Source organism: Leptonychotes weddellii, chromosome 7, assembly GCF_054177405.1.
Source record: "Leptonychotes weddellii isolate Sample4059 chromosome 7, ASM5417740v2, whole genome shotgun sequence".
Lineage (NCBI taxonomy): Eukaryota > Metazoa > Chordata > Mammalia > Carnivora > Phocidae > Leptonychotes > Leptonychotes weddellii.
The window spans coordinates 35,884,515-35,905,381 of NC_138375.1; the positions used below are offsets into that span (position 1 = coordinate 35,884,515).

The 20,867-nt window shown below is 33.8% G+C and overlaps 1 protein-coding gene across 3 annotated transcripts in view; it reads left to right on the forward strand.

The window, feature by feature from the left end:
- Positions 1-20,867, forward strand: part of NDUFS4 (NADH:ubiquinone oxidoreductase subunit S4) — a 90,623-nt gene that overhangs the window by 35,971 nt on the left and 33,785 nt on the right. For all 3 annotated transcript variants that reach the window (XM_081826120.1, XM_081826121.1, XM_081826123.1), the window contains exon 2: positions 5,073-5,151. In XM_081826120.1, the coding sequence (XP_081682246.1) occupies positions 5,073-5,151 (79 nt within the window). The remainder of the gene's footprint in view (positions 1-5,072; positions 5,152-20,867) is intronic.

The following is a 20,867-nucleotide window of genomic DNA, read 5'->3' on the forward strand; positions in this document are numbered from 1 at the left end:
TTTAACATCATATATCATCAGGGAATTGAAAACTCAAACAATGAGATGCCACTACACACCTATTAGAATGGCTAAAATCCAAAAAACCGACACCACCAGATACTGACAAGCATGTGGAGCAACAAGGATTCTCATTCATGCTCATGGGAACACAAATGGTACAGCCACTTTGGAATACAGTTTGGCGGTTTCTTACAAAACTAAACATGGTCTTAACATATACAGTTCAGCATTTGTGTTTGTAGGTAGTTATCGAAATGAGTTGCAAACTTATGTCCCCACAAAAACATGCCTATGAATGTCATTACCAGAAATAACCTTAATGTCCATCAACAGATGAGTGGATAAACAAATGTGGTATATATTTTTTCAAAGTTTTAACTCTTTAGGGTTTTAAAGAGAAACAGATTATGAGTTATTATTACATAGCATTTCCATAAGGGATTATTAAAACAAAGTAGAACTGTACTCGATTCCACTTACTAGAATCACAGAGACTTTTTTTTTTTAAAGATTTTATTTATTTATTTGACAGAGAGAGAGAGACTCAGTGAGCGAGGGAACACAAGCAGGGGGAGTGGGAGAGGGAGAAGCAGGCTGCCCGCGGAGCAGGGAGCCCTATCGATCCCAGGACTCTGGGATCATGACCTGAGCCAAAGGCAGACACTTAACCAACTGAGCCACTCAGGTGCCCCAGAATCACAGAGATTTATCACTAAAAGAAACGTTAGAGCAACAAGTCCTCATTTTACAAATTTACAAAGAATGAAATGGAGGTGCAGAAAGGTTAAATGATTTGCTCATAGACAGACATAGTAGGTACTAAAACCAGAGTTAGAAATAAGATCTCTTGTTTTCCATTTCCAGGATATCTCATTTTCTTATGGGAAACTTGTACAGAAAAACTAAATATAATAAATGGCTTGTTCAGTTTAATAATGGGAATTGATAATAATAATCACAGGCATCATAGTTTATCCTTTGGGCTCAGAATTAAAGTTGACTCTTAAGAAACCTGGAAATGTGAAAAGGCAGTTAAGACAATAGGTGGGTGGACAGAAAGGCAAGTTTATGAGACAAGTAAAATTACTAATTTCTCAAAAATAGGTATCAAATAGCAAAGTTAAAATTACTACCTATTTGCTAGTGATTACATATTAATCATTTCTACATACATACTTTAAGTGTTGAAATACATTGCCCAATAACATAAGATTATTAATATTTTGGCAGTTTATGCCTTTGGCTTTTGGGAATTGTGCTATTAGGAACATGGGCATACAAATACCTATTTGAGTCCCTGTTTTTAATTCTTTTGGGTATATAGTGAAATTGCTGAATTGTGTGGTAATTCTATGTTTAAATTTTTTAGGAAGTGCCATACTGCTTTCCATAGCGACTGCATGATTTTACATTCCCATCAGCAATGCAGTGTGTTCTGGTTGTTTATATCCCACCAACACTTATTTTTTTGATAACCATCCAAATAGGTATGAGGTCGTATCTCATTGTGGTTTTGATTTACATTTCCCTAATGATTAGTAATGTTGAGCATCTCTTTGTGTGCTGTTGGCTCCTTACAGATCTTTGGACAAATGTCATTCAAGTCCTTTTCCATCCTTTTCCCAGTTTTAATTAAGCTGTTTGGGTTTTTGGTTGTGTGACTTCCTCTTGAAATTTAAGATGTATCCCTACTGGGCCGCCTGGCTAATTTAGTCAGTAGAGTAGTGTGAATCTTGATCTTGGGGTTGAGAGTTCTAGCCCCACGTGGGGCATAGAGATTACTTAAAAAAAAAAAAATTATTCCTATTTACTAATTTCTAGGAGCTCTTTTATGTATTTTGGATATTGATTCTTTACTGTTTTATGTTGTAAATATTTTCTCCTTGTTTGTTACCTTTTGTCTTTTATAGTATCTTTGGTTTAGAAGTTTTAATATTATATTTCCTGTCATTTTTTCCTTTATACTTTCTAGGTTTTCTTGTTTAATGTTTTTATACTCTTATATTATTAAAAAGCACTTTATTTACTGTTACCAATTTACTGATGTAACATTCTTTAAAGGCTAATCAGCAAATAGATATTTGCTATATAATTTAATTTAATCTAAAATTAACTGTGGCTTATATTTTGTAGGTGTAATTAAATGCTATGTTTGTAATTTATTCTAGATCTCTGTTGCTACGTTAACTATTTATAATCGGAGGAAAATTTTTCTCCACATATGAGATTTGATTTTTTTAAAAATAATTGCTGTCTCTGGACGCCTGGGTGTTTCGTTGGGTTGAGTGTCTGCCTTCGGCTTGGGTCATGATCCCAGCATGCTGGGATCGAGTCCCGCATCAGGCTCCTTGCTCAGCGGGGAGCCTGCTTCTCCCTCTGCCTGTGCTTTCTCTCTCTCACTGACAAATAAATAAAAAATCTTAAAAAAAAAAAAAAGTTGCTGTTTCTGTGATTAGGGAGCAGTTAATTAGGACATGACCTAATAAAACCTACACACACATATACATGTATACATATGCACATATTATTTGTGCTTTCTTAGGCAAAATTTTCTGTAATAAATTATATGAATATATATTTTCAAATAATAAAAATTCTTAAAAAAATTCTGTTTATGATTTCTTTGCAATCTAGCCTATCTTTAAGGTTTTTTTCTTACATAAAGTTTTAATTGTGATTTTTAACTCTTTCTGGTAGGATTGTTTTACTTAACATCTTTTGTCACTTTTTTATTATGTTGTCTTTTATATACAGCCTGATAAAAATATGTGATGATGAGGTGCCTGGGTGGCTCAGTTGGTTAAGCGGCTGCCTTCGGCTCAGGTCATGATCCCGGGGTCCTGGGATTGAGTCCCACATCGGGCTCCCTGCTCAGCGGGGATCCTGCTTCTCCCTCTGCCTCTGCCTCTCTCTCTCTATCTCTCATGAATAAATAAATAAATAAAATATTTAAAAAAAAATATGTGATGATTTTTCATCTGTGTATTTGTTAATAAAAGTTATCTGTTTTCAGAGAGCGATATATAGCTTCATTCTTATGATTAGTTGGAGATAAATTTAAAATTTTTAAAATATGTCTTTATATATGCTTTTAAAAATTTGCTTTAGGTTATGACTAATATACAATAAGATTTTATTACACAATTTAAGAGAAAATTGTTTAAAATCAAATTCACTGTGTAGTCTGAAGTTGCAAAGTTGATGGATTATGGAGTTTTAATCAATGTAGAATAATTTGCAGTTTTGCTCTAGTACTTCTCTTCATTAGAGGACCTCTGCAGCTTCATTTTCTTGAAATGTAGCTACATTTTCTAATATTTCCAATATTTCAAGTTCTCCTGAGTTCTCTTATCATTGCCTAATTTTTTTCTTACAACATATGGATTTGATTAAGAGTATTCAAAATGTTTTTATTGTCATGTTATTGGTCTTAATGATTTCCAGAGTAAATAGATTTTTAAAAGTGCTGATTATACTCCTTTAATGTAACAACCAACACCTATATTTTAAATGTCTGTATAAATTTAAAATAATTTCCATGTAGATGTATTTTGTGTATGTTTCTGAGCAGGATGTTTAAAGTGATAAGGAATTATATTAATTCTGGGAAATAACTGACAGATATTTCCTTGGGGCGCCTGGGTGGTTCAGTCGGTTCAGCGTCTGCCTTTGGCTTAGGTCAGGATCCCAGGGTCCTGGGATTGAGTCCCACATTGGGCTCCCTGCTCAGCGGGGAGTCTGCTTCTCCCTCTCCCTCTGCCCCTCTCCCTGCTTGTGCTCTGTCTCTCTCTCTTTCAAATAAGTAAAATCTTAAAAAAAAATACATATTCATAAAGCAAAAAAGCCTTTTATATTATCAGTTATCTTTAAACTATGCTATTAGTAGATAGATTTTCTATAAAATTGTGTACACCATAGCTGTTGAAAGTTGAACTATTACATGAAGTTTTGCGTCAGGTATTAGTGTTAATGTTGTGTCAAAATTATGATGATGGTTTTACTTCATTTAAAGAAGAAAGAACTTGGGGCATCTGGGTGGCTCAGTTGGTTAAGCATCTGCCTTTGGCTCAGGTCCTGATCCTAGGGTCCTGGGATTGCTCTCCCTCTGCCCTTTCCCCCAACTCGTGCTCACTCTCTCTTTCTCTCATATAAATAAATAAAATCTTTAAAAGAATAAAGAAGAAAGAACTTAATACTTAAAACCAGTATTCTGTTGGTTTTGAAATTTGAGTCATGATTGTATAAACTAACTTTTAAAAAGAAAATCTACATAGGATGTCTTAATATTTTGGAAATGTAAATGTAAAATGTTAAACTTAACAATCAGTGACAGTACGATATTTGTTAGTATAGAGTACAGTATGTATCTGAAGTAAAAAAAAAAAAAAAAAAAACCTGTTAGCTTTAAGTAATTTCTTTGGGATAAGGGTCCGGTGATGCTAATATAAAGGAGCTAGATTTGGTGCCCATTTTATTTCTGACTTAATATTTCTATTTTAGCTATTTAGACTTTCTTCAATTCTGTGAATGAGATACAGGACTAAATTAATAACATTAGTTAAAATGATCATAGAAATCATTTCTATTTCAACTACTTTTGTTTTGAAATTAGAGTGAAGAAACTTAACATTATATAATTAAATTCTGTTAATATTTACTTTTGGCCATGAAGTATATGATTGAGATTTTTTCTTTCTGATGGCGGTCATTTAGGAATCAGCATTCTGGAAGGATTGATATAGCTTTGCATTTTTCGTCCTAGTAGTGACAAACTAGCTACTGTACACTTATGGAGTATGGTACTTGTCACTGACGGCCTGTCTGTGACAGAGAGCCTATAGACTGACATAAAGTGCAGCCTGTTGTGAACTCCTAAGTGAGTCTGCCAAAAACTCAGCAGACAGAACTAATTGGGGAGAAAAAGGATTTTTGTGCCCTCTTCTCTTTCTTTCTATTCTTTTTTGTTTTATAAGACAGATATTGTTAAAGTAGCTCATTTATTTAAGATTTGTCTGCCTCTCTTTTCTCAGCGCATGGATCATTTTTTAACTTAAAGTCTTGCACTGCAGGTCGTTAAGCACTTCCACATGGAGGCTGGCACAAGACCAAGCTCAGGACATGCAACTCATAACAGTTGATGAAAGATTGGTAAGAATTTTCTATTATATGCTGCTATGATTCTACCTTCAGGGTTCTTTTTGTACAATAGCTTTTCAGAGTGGTGTTTTTGCTTCTTCCAGGTGAGTGATTTGAATTTGAATTTCTAGATTGTATATAAATTTAAAAAAAAATATTCATCACAAAAAGATAATTTGTGTTAAGCATTATACACAAATATTAAGTCATATGCAGATATTAAGAGATTAAAATTACAAAAGGCTTCATTTTTGGGGTGTTTATAAGTCAGAACATTTTAGATTAATGAATATGAATTAAACATTAATATGAATATAAATATAAATGAATATAGTTTTTTATTTTCTCACTATACTCCTGTTTAAGTTGTAAGACACTAAACTTAAGTATATTGGGTTTTTATGGAACCAGTTATTGTTGTTACTGTATGTATATATGTGTGTGTACACACACATTACATTTCTCCATTATGCATGAGAGATTACAACTAGCAACAAATAAATAATACTCTGTTAATCAGTAGCAGATAGAATTATGGTAACCATCACTTAAAAATTTTTTCTATGTGTGATGTTACTTTAGATGCAGTTTATTATTTATGCTTATATTATAAAATAGCATATAAATTTTGTAATGTCTAAGACTTGTAAAAATGTGTAATAGCATAAGTGTGCTTTTTCATTTTTTATCTGGTTTACCATTATCAAATGTATGGGTGTGTTTTTTAACCACTCTTCTTCCAGTTGTACATTCTTTTATCATTCAGTTTTGACTCTGTAAGCATAATTTAAAGAATAGATCACACTTAAAGATCTAAACACTGTTTATACCACTAAAGATATAAACAGATATATAAATAGTTAAGTAAACAGACAGACAATGGATAGGTAGTTTGGAAAACTCCGATCTTATGCTTAAAGCTGGTTAGTTTTATCTTTAAACTGTCTCTTAGATCTGCTTGCTGACATTGCCATCATCCTAGTCTAGGCTACCATCATCTTTCACCTAGATTGCTGCAGTACTTTTTGAATTGATCTCTATAGATACTTTAATTGTCCTTTAATTCATTTTCCAAAAGATAAACAATAGTCATTAAACGCTGGTTTTTTCACTTCTTGTGTAAGATCTGTTGGTTTTCTTACTGACCTAAAAGTAAACATTAAAATCCTTACATGGTTTTTGAGGTCTTGGATGATTAAAGTCCTGCCTTCCTCTCCAGATTAATCTTGTACCACTGTGTTTTATACACTGTGCTCCAGCCACACCAAGCCTGGAACTTGCTATTCCTTTCCCTGCTTCAGGGCATTCACATTGCAGTTCACTCTGCCTAGATGGTTTTCACCAATCCCCTAGCTCTTATCCAGGGACCTTCTACTTATTCTTCAAAAGTTGATCAACACCATTTGCTTAGTCAAGTATAAAAATGAGACAAGTATGTGTGTAAGAGGAGGATGATTTACATATACCGTGCGTTCATTAATTAATGTACTATTTTAGTTTTTCCAGTGACCCATGTTTTACACCCCAAGAGATTGCCTTCTTGTTCTAATATTGTGGGGTTTATTCTGCACAAGATTTTCAAGTTTTATAGAGTTTATTAGTAATGCTTCTAAGTTCTCTTCTTTCTAGTTTGAAGAATAAGTGAGGTAGCAATCCATGTCTCTAAACAAGGTGCTGTGAATCATATCAGAGAGGTATACAGACTGCTTTGAGTTTTATTTTTTATCTCATTAAATCAGTTGTATACTTTCAATGAATTTTGTTTCCCTGTATAGATTTTTCCTAGCTTTGTTATGTCTTTCTTGAAGTGTATTAGTCAAAATGTCTGTTCCAGCTGAAATCAATTCAAGTCTTATTTACAAATTATTCATAGTTACTGAAGAAATATTTAAACAGGTACTGAAACCCATAGGTAATTTTCAAACATGAGTTTTATTTTTATTTATTTTTTTTAAAGATTTTATTTATTTATTTGACAGAGAGAGACACAGCGAGAGAAGGAACACAAGCAGGGGGAATAGGAGAGGGAGAAGCAGGCTTCCCTCTGAGCAGGGAGCCTGATGTGGGGCTTGATCCCAAGACACTGGGATTATGACCTGAGCCCAAGACAGCCACTTAATGACTGAGTCACCCAGATGCCTCTCAAACATGAGTTTTAGCCATTCATTTAGGTTTATATTAAAATGCAAATATTAGATAATCAAATAGGTAACATAATGTCGATAGGGTTTTCAGGTCTTCTTATTCCCACACACTACCTACTGGGTGAAAGGTTCAGTTGATAACATATTGACAAGACAAGTGGCTGAAGGGTACTTCCAGAAATATTGAGCAACTGAAGTTGATTATATTTGCATTTTGAACAAGAATTATTCTAAAAATATATAGTAATCTCCCCCTCCCCCTGCCCCTTATCCACAGGGGATTTGTTCCAAGACCCCCAGTGGATTCCTGAAGCCACGGATAGTACCAAACCCTATATATGCTATGTTTTACCTGTGCATACATACCTGTGATAAAGTTTAATTTACAAATTAGGCACAGTAAGAGATTAACAACAACAATAGTAAGATAGAATAATTATAACAATATACTCTAATAAAAGTTATGTGAATGTGGTCTCTCATAAAATATGTTATTGGCCTGTACCCACCCTTCCTGCGATGCTATGAGGTGAGAAAATGCCTACGTGATGGGATGAAGTCGGGAATTACGTAGGCACTGTGACATAGCGTTTGATATATTTTCAGATAGATATGTTAGAAGGAGAATCATTAGCTTCCAGACTATGGTTGACTATGGGTAACTGAAACTGCAGAAAGTGAAACTGTGGATGGGGTGGTGCAGGAGTGGGGGATCTACTGTATATCAACATTAATGATAAAAATACTTCAAAATGTGAAGTAAATATAAGTATTTTAGAAGGAGATGTGGAAGCAGCATTTTAACATCATTATTATGTAACATAAACCAATTTATTAGCTAAGAATACCATTTTAATTAACTACTCAACACTAGGTTACTATTACATTTGTACCTGAAATTGGATAAAAGCTAGTATCTTAATTGTAAGGTAAGGGATTTGGCCATTATCATGATCTGTATTGGATATTCTTACATAATGCATTAAAATTAATATAGGTGATGCCTCTTACAGCCCAGGGCTTAAGCACGTGGACTAAACTTAGTTGGGGATAAAGTTTTGTTATTATTGGAAAATGGGTCCCAGGAATGTAAAACCAGAGGATAACTTTAGATGTTACATAGTTATATTTACTGAATCCAGTTATTTTTCATTTAAAATATTGTTCAACTTTTTATTCAAGAGAAATTTTATGGGGAAATCCAGTAAGTGATTAACTAGATAAAAGATGAACTGCTGGAGGGTGAGGGTTAGGAACATGAAGGAAGACTTGTAAGCCTTCTCCAAGACAGTCTTCTTGGGGGACTTTATAGAGTGAGAGTTAGAAAGATAATTTAATCTTCTGTCCTTTTTATTAGACTGAACAACTTGTTCTCAAACTTATGTTTAAAAAATTTCCAGTTAACTGGTTCTCATTTCTTTTGAGGCTACTCTTTATATTACTAATCAGCTCTAATTATTAGAAAGCTATTTCTTACTGAGAAAAAAATAGTCTTTTCAACAAATGAAGATGGAACAGTTGTATTTCCAAATGTAAAACAAAACAAAAACCTTCATCCATACTTTGTACCATATGCAAAAACTAACTCAAAGTTTTAAATGTAAACTCATAGTTCTAAATGTAAAACTAAAAACTATAAAACTGCTAGAAGAGAATGTAGGACAGACTTTGTAATTTTGGGTTAGACATGTATTTTATTTTATTATTTTATAAAAATTTTATTTATTTGAGAGTGAGTGAGCGAGCAAGAGAGAGCACAAGCTGGGGGAGGGGCAGCGGGAGAGGGAGAAGCAGACTCCCCGCTGAGCAGGGAGCCCAACGTGGGGCTTGATCCTGGAACCCTGGATCATGACTCAAGTCGAAGGCAGACACTTAACCAACTAAGCCACCCAGGCGCCCCTTAGACATATATTTTATAGATACAAACCAAAGTGTAATCCATTTTTTAAAAAAACTATAAAGTTGGGGGGTGCTTGGGTGGCTCAGGCGGCTAAGTGTCTGACTCGATCTCTGTTCAGGTCTTGATGTTAGGGTCATGAGTTCGAGCCCTACATTGGGCTCCACGCTGGGTGTGGAACCTACTTTAAAAAAAAAATTAAGTTGGGTTTCCTTACAGTCAAGAGTTTCTGCTCTTTGAAAGATTGTTAAGAGAATGAAAAGGCAGGGCACAGATTAGGAGAAAATATTTGCAAAACACATACCTGATAAAGGAGTTGTATCCAGAAAATCAACAACACTTAAACTAAATAATATGATATTAACTCAAATAAAAATGAGCACTTTACCCAGAAAATATTCAGATGGCAAATGAGCGTATGAAAAGATGCTCAATATCATTAGTGATTATGGAAATGAATATTAAAACTGCACATTTATCTGAATGGCTTGAAAAAAATTGACCATAGCAAGTGCTAACAAGGATGCAGATCTACTGGAACTATCATAGAGTGCTGGTGGGAATGCGAAATGACAGCCATTTTGGAATATAGTGTGGTAGTTTATTATAGAGTTAAATATATACTTACCATATAACCTAGCAGTCTCACTTCTCAGTATTTACTCAAGTGAAATGAAATCTTATGTTCACACTGAATCCTGCATGCAAGTGTTTTTAATAGCTTTATTCATAATTCCAATAACTGAAAACACCCCAACTATACTTCATTACCTCTGTATAGTAAACTTTTACTCACCAATTAATAACAAATCTGGATGAATCTCCAGTGCATATATTAAGTAAAAGAAACCAGACTCACAGGCTACCTACTGTATGATTCCATTTATTTGACATTCTAGAATAGGCAAAACTCTAGGGACAGAAAATTGATCACTGTCAAGGTTGGATGTAGGAAGCAGAATATGCTAAAAAGGGCATTAGGAAATTTGGAAGGGTGATATAACTGTTCTGTATCTTGATTGTGGTGTTGATTCTTTTTTCAAAACCCTTATTTTTGTTTTTTAGAGATTTTGTTTACTTGGGAGAGAGAGAGCAAGCACAGAGGGAGAAGCAGAAGCAGCCCCCTGCTGACCAGGGAGCCCGGTATGGGGCTTGATCCCAGGACCCTGGGATCATGACCTGAGCTGAAGGCAGACGCTTTATTGACTGAGCCACCCAGGGGCCCCTCAAAACCCTTATTTATATTCATTTGTTTAAAAAAACCATAGAACTGTAAGCTTTAAAGGATAAATTTTTTTTGTTTATGAATTACATCTCAGTTTTTTAAAAGGGGGAAAGATTGTTCCTTAATTTGGTGTTAATCTGCTTCCTTTTTTTTTTTTTTTTTTTTTAAGATTTTATTTATTTGAGAGAGAGAGAGAGTGAAAGAGAGCTCGAGCAGGGAGGAGAGAGATAGGCAGGCTCCCCGCTGAGCATGGATCCCAGGACCCTGGGATCATGACCTGAGCTGAAGGCAGATGCTTAACCGACTGAGCCACCCAGGTACCCCTAACCTGCCTTTTTTTTTTTTAAGTTATTTATTTATTTATGAAAGAGAAAGAGAGAATGCGTGCGCATGTGAGCAGGGGGGAGGAGTAGAGGGAGCCGGAGAAGCAGGCTCCCTGCTGAGCAAGGAGCCCGATGTGGGGCTTGGTCCCAGGACCCTGGGATCATGACCTGAACCGAAGGCAAACTCTTAACCAACTGAGCCACCCGGGTGCCCCGCTAATCTGCTTCTTTATAAGTAATACCCATTGGTTCAAGGTCTGCCCTATTATAGAGGACATGACATTTTCTACATGACAGCCTTCTGTGTATTTGAAAACAGCTCTTTGGTCATCCTAACTCAGTGGTTCTCAAAAAGTGGTCTGGGCAGGGTGGAGGTGGGGGGTGTCCCAAGACCCTCGTAAGAGTCCATAAATCAAACTATTTTAGAAAATTATACAAATGTGTTGCCATTGACATTTAAGTTACAAAAGCAGTTTTTTTTTTTAAAGATTTTATTTAATTGACAGAGAGAGAGAGAGAGAGACAGCGTGAGGGGGAACACAAATAGGGGGAGTGGGAGAGGGAGAAGCAGGCTTCCCACCGAGCAGGAAGCCTGATGTGGGGCTCGATCCCAGGACCTTGGGATCATGACCTGAGCCGAAGGCAGTCGCTTAACCAACTGAGCCACCTAGGCGCCCCCAAAAGCAATTTTGGTACATCTGTGCTGCTATTCATTTTATTCTTCACCTTCTTGCATTCGTGATTAAAAAAAATACAGTTTCGGGCGCCTGGGTGGCTCAGTTGGTTAAGCGACTGCCTTCGGCTCAGGTCATGATCCTGGAGTCCCGGGATCGAGTGCCGCATTGGGCTCCCTGCTCGGCAGGGAGTCTGCTTCTCCCTCTGACCCTCCCCCATCTCATGTGCTCTCTCTCTCTCTCTCTGTCATTCTCTCTCTCAAATAAATAAATAAATAAAATCTTTAAAAAATATTGCTCCCTTTTCTAATTACATATCTGAGGATGGATTTTCTTCATTTATTGAAACCAAGACAACTTAGCACAACAGTTTGAATTCAGGAACAGATGTTAGAATTCAGCTGTCTTTTATTAAGCTAGATATTAGAGATTTTCAAAAATGCAAATCATTGCCACTCTTAGTTTTTGAAAACATAGTTATTTTTCATTATGTTATTTATGTAGATACATAATCGGTTTATTTTAAATTAAGTATATATTTACATTTTTCTCCATTTTAATTTCTTATATGGTAAATATCTATAGATATGTCTCATATAAATAAAACCTCATTGGGGTCTCAATAATTTTTAAGCATATAAAGGAGTCCTGAGGTCAAAATGTTTGATAATCATTATCCTAAGTCTTCTCTTTTCTGGGTTAAACATTCCCAGGGCTTTGATTCATTTCACATGAGTTCCAGTTAATTCATCATCTTGATTACCTTCCAATTTGACCAAATCCCTTTTAAATGTTGTTGCCAGGATTTCTTATGATACTCCAGAGGTATGGTGCAGGGTATGGCAGGGATTATTACCTCTATTCCTTTTAATCTCAGCAGTTCTAGTAAAGCAAAGTAAAATTTAGGTTCTCATACTTCTTCCTTAATGTGGATTTCATGGAGAGCTAAAACCTCAGATCCTTTTTTATTTGTACTGTTATCAAGTCATGTTTCATTTCTTTCATCTTAAATATGTGCTCCTTTTATTTTTTAACTGTTATTCTTAGATTAGCTCAAACAGCATGTTCATCAAATGAAGCTTATCACATCTGACAGGCCGAATTTAATAAAATGTTTTATTCTGGGCATAGTTGTATATTGACAACATGTTTTCTGTTGTTTTTTTTTTTTTTTTAAGACATAGAATGTAGAGGGGGTAAATCTGCCTGGCATTTTCTAATGTAAACAATCTATTCCCTAATTTTAGAACTATATACAGTGTTGACATACTAGAGAACAAATCTTCGGAGAATAAAATGGCATTCCCTGGATTACTGTTAATAATAATTTTTTTGTCAGAGCACATGGTAGATTTCTAATCGGTCAGTCTTAAGAATGTCTTCTCTTGTGCATAAACTGTCTTTTTCATTTACTAATAAATGAACGAGTAAAATTTTAAATATCAAAAGAGTAGATGACAGTATTTTAAAAATAATCTTGTCCATTTATGTAGAAGCACAGTGTTAAAAAAAAAAAAGCTTTTTGTGGGTTGCACCAGTATTATTTCCAAATATGAAATACTTCCTAAAAATAATAAGTAAAGCTTACAAATGGTTTTTTGGCCCTTTGTTGCAGGAGTTGCTGTGTCATGGAGGTTGGGTGAAGAATGTCTTTACATTTGTGCAAAAGAGTAACTTTTTTCTTTTATGCCATCTTAGCTTCATTTCCTTCCAGTACATTTGACGAAAACCCAAGTCCCATGAACATGTTGTCTTTCTGTATTCACTTGGACTACAAAAAGAAGTTAAATTTTCAGTACTCTTTAAAGATTTTGTGTAGGTGCTCCCCCACAAAACAACCAAAACATACATTAAACCTCCATGGGTATATTTTTGATTTGTTTTTTTGTTTGTTTTAATCATTTTTATTACCTCTTTTAAATACCAATTCCTGTTTGTCACAGTTACTTATATTAACTATATACAAAAGTAGAAAAATAATCTCATAATATGTAAGAATTTTCAATTAATAAAAAATGTGAAATGAGCTTTAATAGCTTGTACATTAGTATATTCTGTAAAATTATGTTGGCTGCCATATTTTCTTCATTTTTCATTTATTTATTCAATAAATATTGGGCACTTATGTGTGCTAGGCATATATATGTAAATTTGAATGGCTTGTTTCCTTTTAGGTGCCTATTTGTTTAAAACCTATTAATGGCTTGTTTCCTTTTAGGTGCTTATTTGTTTAAAACCTATTAAGTACCACCTATTTTAAATCTTACAAAAGTATTATGGTTATCCATGCATCCTCAGCACAAATGCATATGAAAAAGGAAACTTTATTTAGCAGTCTGTAATACAACTCAAGTTGGTTGAGGGGGAGGGATGAGTATTGTTTCTAAGCTTTTTCTTGAGAAGTTGCAATATACACTATTATTGTAATAAGATCCTAATATATATTTTGTTCATTTTATGTAGTTTGTATTTATATCTTTAAAAATAAGGTGTGCATGTAAAATAGAATCAGTGTTTTGCATGTTACCAATTTGTTATTTTACTACTTGAGGGTTTCTTCCAAAGAACAGTAGCACAGCAGCAGTTAAAGCTTTGTTACTTGCTGATAATTTGCTGTATGTAATTGCTATTTGATTAAGTACATGGTATTAGTAGCACAGTCAGTCAATTGGGTGATGATACTGCTGTTTTCGAATGTCTATCAGCAGCCACAAGTTATTTAATAGAATTTTTTTTGTCACTTTAATAGGTTTAAAATTTTTTCATTGCTTGAACTTGCTCTAAGAAATTTGTGAAAATGAATGATGTTTTCAAGCCTTCAGAAATGAAACAATTCTTTGCTACACAAGTATTTGTTTTATTTGTTTTTGCTTCCTAACTTATTAAAAGTTTATAGCTGAAAGCTTTTATAAGTCTGCAAACTTGAAATAAAAATCAGTCATTAAGAGGTGGCCAGCACGAAAAGATAAACCTAAGTTAAAGGCTTAGATTTGCTTTGACTGCTTGCTTTTTTGGTGGGGGTGGGGGGTCAGTTTTCTTTTGGTGAGATTACTTTTGGTGCATGGCAGCGCTATCTCTGCTAGATTATTGGAAGGACTAGTGTCTGCAATTGGGGTTATACAGCCTTCTAGCATCTCAAGTGTCTGTTTTGTCTGGACTTTCCTCACGCAGCATTCTTGTGCAAAAATTTCAAGGCTTTAGTCTGGAGCACTGGGTCAAAGGATATGTCTCTTTGAAGGGTAGACAGGAGTTTTTTATGTTTTATTCACTAAGTAGTATTTCATTTTACATCAAAGAATAGCAGTCTTTGAGAACCTACCATGGTGGCAGTTTAGCATTTGGTTTTTTTTTTCTTTAAGACTTTCACTAAATATGGAATAATGTTTCTTCGTGTTTTTCAGTCTACAGATGCTTATTTATATTCTTGTATTTAGATAAGACTATTAAAATAAAAAGAGAAAAAGCATTGACTATAAATGTTAGTTTGCAATATAGTTTTATGTTTTAAAAACAACTATAGTTTTTTTGGTTTTTTTTTTACAATGTACTTCTTTCTGTGGTTTTACACTACCCATTAGCTACTGAAAAAAATTGTCGAATAACCTTTAAAATTGTAGCGATACTATTGCTTAAAATTCTAAAGAAGTAATGACTCATGATTCTGGAAGTGTAAATTTTATAATGAAATGGCCATTATTTAATTGGCCTTTTTTCAGGCACTATTTTGTGTGTGTGTGTGTGTGAGAGAGAGAGAGAGAGAGGGAGAGACAGAGAGAGAGAGAGAGGAGGGAAAGGGGAAGAAATACTGATTTTGGAAAATATCAAAAACTGTGAAGTAATGAAAAATGTAAAGATTCAGTATGGCTTAGAAGAAATGTTCTTCCTACACATTTGGGATAGGTTAATCAGTAAGTGTATTTTGTACCAATAATATTAATCACATAAATGATTGCTTATATGTTTAGAAGGTTATTAAATTGCATTTAGTATTCATATCATATGACATACATACCTAAGCATATGGTCTAATATTAAAATAGCTTATTTTTATGTTTATAGATGAAACATGCTCTTAAATTACTGAAAATTTATCTAGAGTCAATTGATCATTTAAAATAGAAATATTTCTACTCATTAATATATTAACATTGTTTTTAAAACAACTTCAGTTAACTCTTACATTTATTATTGATTAAAACAAGTCAGATCATTTATTGTTTAGTTATTTTAAATAAAATTATATTAAGTACATAACTTTGTTGTCTGAAACACACTCCCAATTAAAATAAGTTACTTTCACATTATTATCAAATTATATAAAACTTGTACTTATTAAGTACTTACAGAGGAAATAGACATTAATAGTAGTTTTTATATGCGGACAGGAACCATTTAATTTAAAATAGAGAATGATCTTTCTATATTAAAATTGTTTAAGGAACAAAAGATCTTTCCTCTACATTATTCAGCCATCTCTATTATCTGTGATTCTTCAGCAATTAAAGCAGATTTATTTTCCTCTTTGTTCCTACTTGGAATACTTGAACAATGCTGGAGAATTGAACTGACTGGACTGTTTTATCTTTCAAAAGCTTTAAAGTTCTATGTACCAATTAGCAAAATACAGTAAAGGTTTAAACTGTTAATAGCCACAACATCTTTAATGCATAGATCTGTAGTATGCTAGGGCTGTATAACAGTTCTCCATTGTATGTCTCTTTTAAGGAGAGTAACTGTGTCAGTTCTTTTCTTGCTTTACTACCTGCTGTGTATGGAAATTGTGTGTAGTACTTGACACTTGCTTTCACGAATTTAAAATTCTTGCATGTTATTATGTAGGAGCTTTGGCTCTCAAAGTAGAATTGATAATATTTTACTTGTTTGGATTTTGATTAAGATTTCTTGGTCATATTTTAGAGATTATACAGTTTATATATGAAAATACATTATCTGTTTTTCTTTAATGAATTCAAGGTACATAAGCTGTATGTTATCTCCTTGGAAATTGCTTGTCTAATTTTATTCATTTGACTGAATATAATTGGGAAGAATCAGTGTTTATATCAAAATATGTAGATACATGATTTATACTGTGTTTGAATATAGGTGGCTTTTTTGATTCTTGGCTTATTTGGTAGTAGAAAGAGTATTTTGTTTTTAGAGTTACTGCTTTTTTAATTGTCCAGCTTACTCAGATAATTTCAGAATTCAAGAAGTCATCCAAATATCTGCTTCAAACTTGTTAAAGCCTGATGTTCATCAAATTACAGTAAGTTCTTAAAGAATGCAGAGGTGAGAGGAAGTGAAGAAAATGGGAATAACATCTTTTGGTGGCAGTTACTTTTTTCTTTCATTGCATGTGTCTCAGGGAATAGAATTAGAGCAAAGGAGAATGCAGACCTCAGAATTTGAGACTAGCAAACTATTCTGTTTCTGTGTTCAAGCTTTTTAATTTTATATGACTTAGTCTGTGCTAATTCTAACTCTTTAAAATACCACTTGCAAGCTTGCAAATATCATTCATGTTTTACAAGATGAGGAAGTTTAAAAAAGGGTAGTGATATGGAACCCTTACTGTATGCAGTGTACTGTCCTCACAAAACTCTGCTTCTTCATAAAGCATACTTTTCAAGAGTGTATGAATAGGCGTTTTGTTCCATCATGTTTAATACTTCTTTCAGCTTTGAGTATATTGCATATTAGTAATTGATAGGTATAAAAAATGATCTTGGCAACACATAGGACATATGTTAGGCTGAGAACGTTAATGTAATTTCGAGAACTGAGGATCTGATTAGTGTACAGATTTGCATCTATTACAGTGATTACTAAGCATATATTGTTATAATTAAAATCTTTCAATTAAAAAGATTTTTAGACCTAATTGAGTAGTTTGAGATTTGATATCCAAGAAATTAAAATAAGGTTCCTAATTTAGTAAGCATCGTAATGTATTAAATGGCTGATGTGGCCTGTGCCTAGAGTGTTTAGAGAGTAAAGCTATTTTAGGGCTAGGAGTTTTCTTTTTATTTATTTATTTATTTATTTATTTATTTATTAGAGAGGGAGGCAGAGGGAGGGGCACGGAGAGGGAGAGAGAGAATCTTAAGTAGGCTACACCTCCAACACAGAGCCCCATGTGGGAGTTCGATTTCACAACCCTGAGATCATGACTTGAGCCGAAATCAAGAGTTGGGCGCTTAACCAACTGAGCCATACAGGCACCCCTAGGGCTAGGAATTTTCTTTTCTTTTTTTTTTTTTTTCAGGAATTTTCAGCTATGACAGTCTGTAGTTGTTTGTGATGATCCTGCAAGGGATTTTTTTTTTTTTGTCTCTTTATTTTTAGCATAAAATCTTAACTGTACTTTTTCATTTGTTTATTCCATTTTTTGAACATATATGTATTTGTGTATATGTGTGTGTGTGTGTGTATGTATATGGCACCATTATTGAGCACCTATATATATTATTTGAGCATATAGCTATAAATATGGAACAACCTTGTTGCCCTTAAAGCTTACATTTCATGTGCAAGCATATGCCAACTTTCTAAATAATTAAGATACTTCCATAGATTAATGAATGTTACAGAAAAAGAGCAAGGTGATGGGATAGAGAGTAACTGGGGGGGTTTGGGTAGAATAGGGGTTATTTATAGGGCAAACAAAGCAAGCCACTTTGAGAAGGTATGGTATTTGAACTAAGATCTGAATGATGAGAAAGAGTTAGCTATGTGAGAATCCCAAGAAGAACATACCTGGCAGAGGAAGAAGCTCATGCTCCAAAGTGTAAACCAGCTGGTAGTAGTCAAGAGAGAAAGCTGTGACATAATGAAAAGAGGGAGATTAAACAAAATGAGGTCAAAGAGGTAGGCAGGGATTGGATCCGTACAATTTTTAGGTTGGTGGTAAGAAGTTTGAATTTTTATCTTAATTATAATGGGAAGCCATTTTAGAGTTTTAAGTAGGAAAGTGATTTGATCTGATTTACTGGTCAAAAACATGGGAATTACTTAGCTGTTAATGGTTAAAGATCACGTCAAAGAAGCTCAAAGGAAGTGGTTCATTTATCGCCATTTTTATTTACTCCTATGCCTTTTTTTTTACATTCATGCAGTAATTTTTATAGTTTTCATAAAGTTTCCTACATGAAGTTTTCTACAAGTGATTGAATTTTTAACAGCCATTTTAAAAGATCTTGGTTTTTGTCTTTGCATTTTAGATTTTTTTACATATGGTATAACAATTCAGTGATTCTTCCTATTAAAGAATCTTCTGAATTTGAAATGTTTTTTGTTAAAGATCATATTGGGACCTGAAATAATAAGTTTATCTCCTTCCTCTAATTCTCTACTCTCTCTGGCCTGCCCACACTCTCTCCCCGCCCAGTCCCCCCAACAAGGGGAAAAAAGTGGAGATCTGTCGTCACTGTGAAGGAAGATAAATTAACTGAGCTGCTGTCCACCAAGTAGGTGCTGACAAAGCTCCACATACATTTAAGCTTCTGTACCTTGCTTCAGCTGGTGGTGTGGGCCAATGGTGATGGTTGTCTGTCTTCATCTTAACTTTGACTCTACTTCTCTCTCTCTCTGCCATTCCTTTCTCCCTCTTGCTCTCTGCTTTTTGAGATTTGTCTCTCTATCCAGTGTTTGTATAGCTATTTCCCTCTGTCTTTGTGACTCTCTGTTCATTTTTCTGACTCTGAAGCTGGCAGTCATCTCTCTGACTGTTTGTGTTTCCCCTTCACCCCTGTCATTTTCCCATTTCAGCAACTGGCTATAAAGAAATACGGCTTTGGACCTTATCATTCTTTTCTTTTTTCCACTCCTTTATGTCTCTTCTACTCTTCTTGTTCTTCCTCCCTTTCTCTCCTTTATTCCACATTTCTGTTACTTTTGTCCTTTTTCTTCTTACTTCTTCTTTCTTCTTTCCTTCTCCTAAAATCCTGGGAGAGCTAAATCAGACCTAGAGAGGAAAGACAGAGATGGCCCTACCCTCTAATAGCTTTTCTTCTCTCATTGCCTTAATTCCCCCTTTGGGAATGTATAGGCCTTTTGAAGACATTTACGAACTGGAAAAAGAAACGCCATGATGTGTACATTATATTATTTGAAATTTTCACCCTAGTGAGAGACTTTGGGACACTGGAAAGACTGTGGACTGATTTATAGATATAACATTAGATCTTTAAATCCGTTCTTTTAGCTGTAAGACTTTGAGCAAGTTATTTAACTTCCTTGTCCTCATCTTACAAAATTAAAACACGTTTTCAGATTTGTTTTGGAAGTTAATTGAGAATATCTACATTAAACAAGAGGAGATACAATATCTTATTTATTTCATCAATCAATAAAAGCTCTTTTCCTCCCTCTTTTCCCTCCTATGTGGAGTCATTCGTGTGAAGAGAGAAACAAACTGGAATTATGATTGTTATCCGTAACTGAATTTGAAGTAATTGAGATATTCTGAGTCACATTTCTGCTCAGACACTGAGTGCTAGGGGATCTTGGAGCAAAATATTGACCTCAGTTACAGTGGTCTTAGGTTAATATATCAGTTGTGTTCATTTGTCTATGTATGTGTGTGTGTATTTAATAATTTTTGTTATGTAACTTGCCTTTTTCTAACAGCCTATGGCATTTTACTAAATCATCTTTGATATTACTGTCCTGTTAACATAGTTTCTGACAATCAGTTGTGTAGATGTATTGATATATAATTATTGTTTCAATGAAAAATTTCTTTAGTCATTTATAACCTATTTTTAATGGGAATTTTAAACTGTATTACTCCAAAGAAGTTTCTGAAGGCCTTATTCATTTTATTATACATTATATTCAGTCATTAAACTGTATGTAGTTTAAAAACTTTACTGATTTTAACAGTAAAATATACACATTGTAGAAATATTAACCTGGAAATGTAAAAGTACAAAGAAAATGAAAATCATCTTTAATTTCAGTCTTGGTGATATTACTTCATTTTTATATGAATATTTAAACACACCAACATCCAGCATATTTATATGTAACACAAATCATGCTTTATAGTTTGATATCCTGTTTTTTCATTTTATTTACATTATATTGTGAATATCTTTAAAATTATTCAAAGGTATAATTGTAAATGGATATATAGTCTCCCATTGTATGGCTATACCATAACAACATCTATTGTTATACTTCCCATTATTTAAAATTTTTCACCATTATACACAATGCTAGAATGAACAACTTCATACCTAAGTTTAATCTTCTATAACATCTTTATTTTAGGATTGATTCTTTGAGTGGGATTACTAAATCAAAGGTGTTAGTATTAATATTTCAAATATTTTTTGATACCTAAAGATAATTGTTACAGAATACTTCTAGAGGTTTTTACTAATTAACTCTATATAATTTTAGGGTTATGCTTCTTCATAGCCTGTGCTGTTTTCTTAGCATATGTGGTCCAGTTCTATG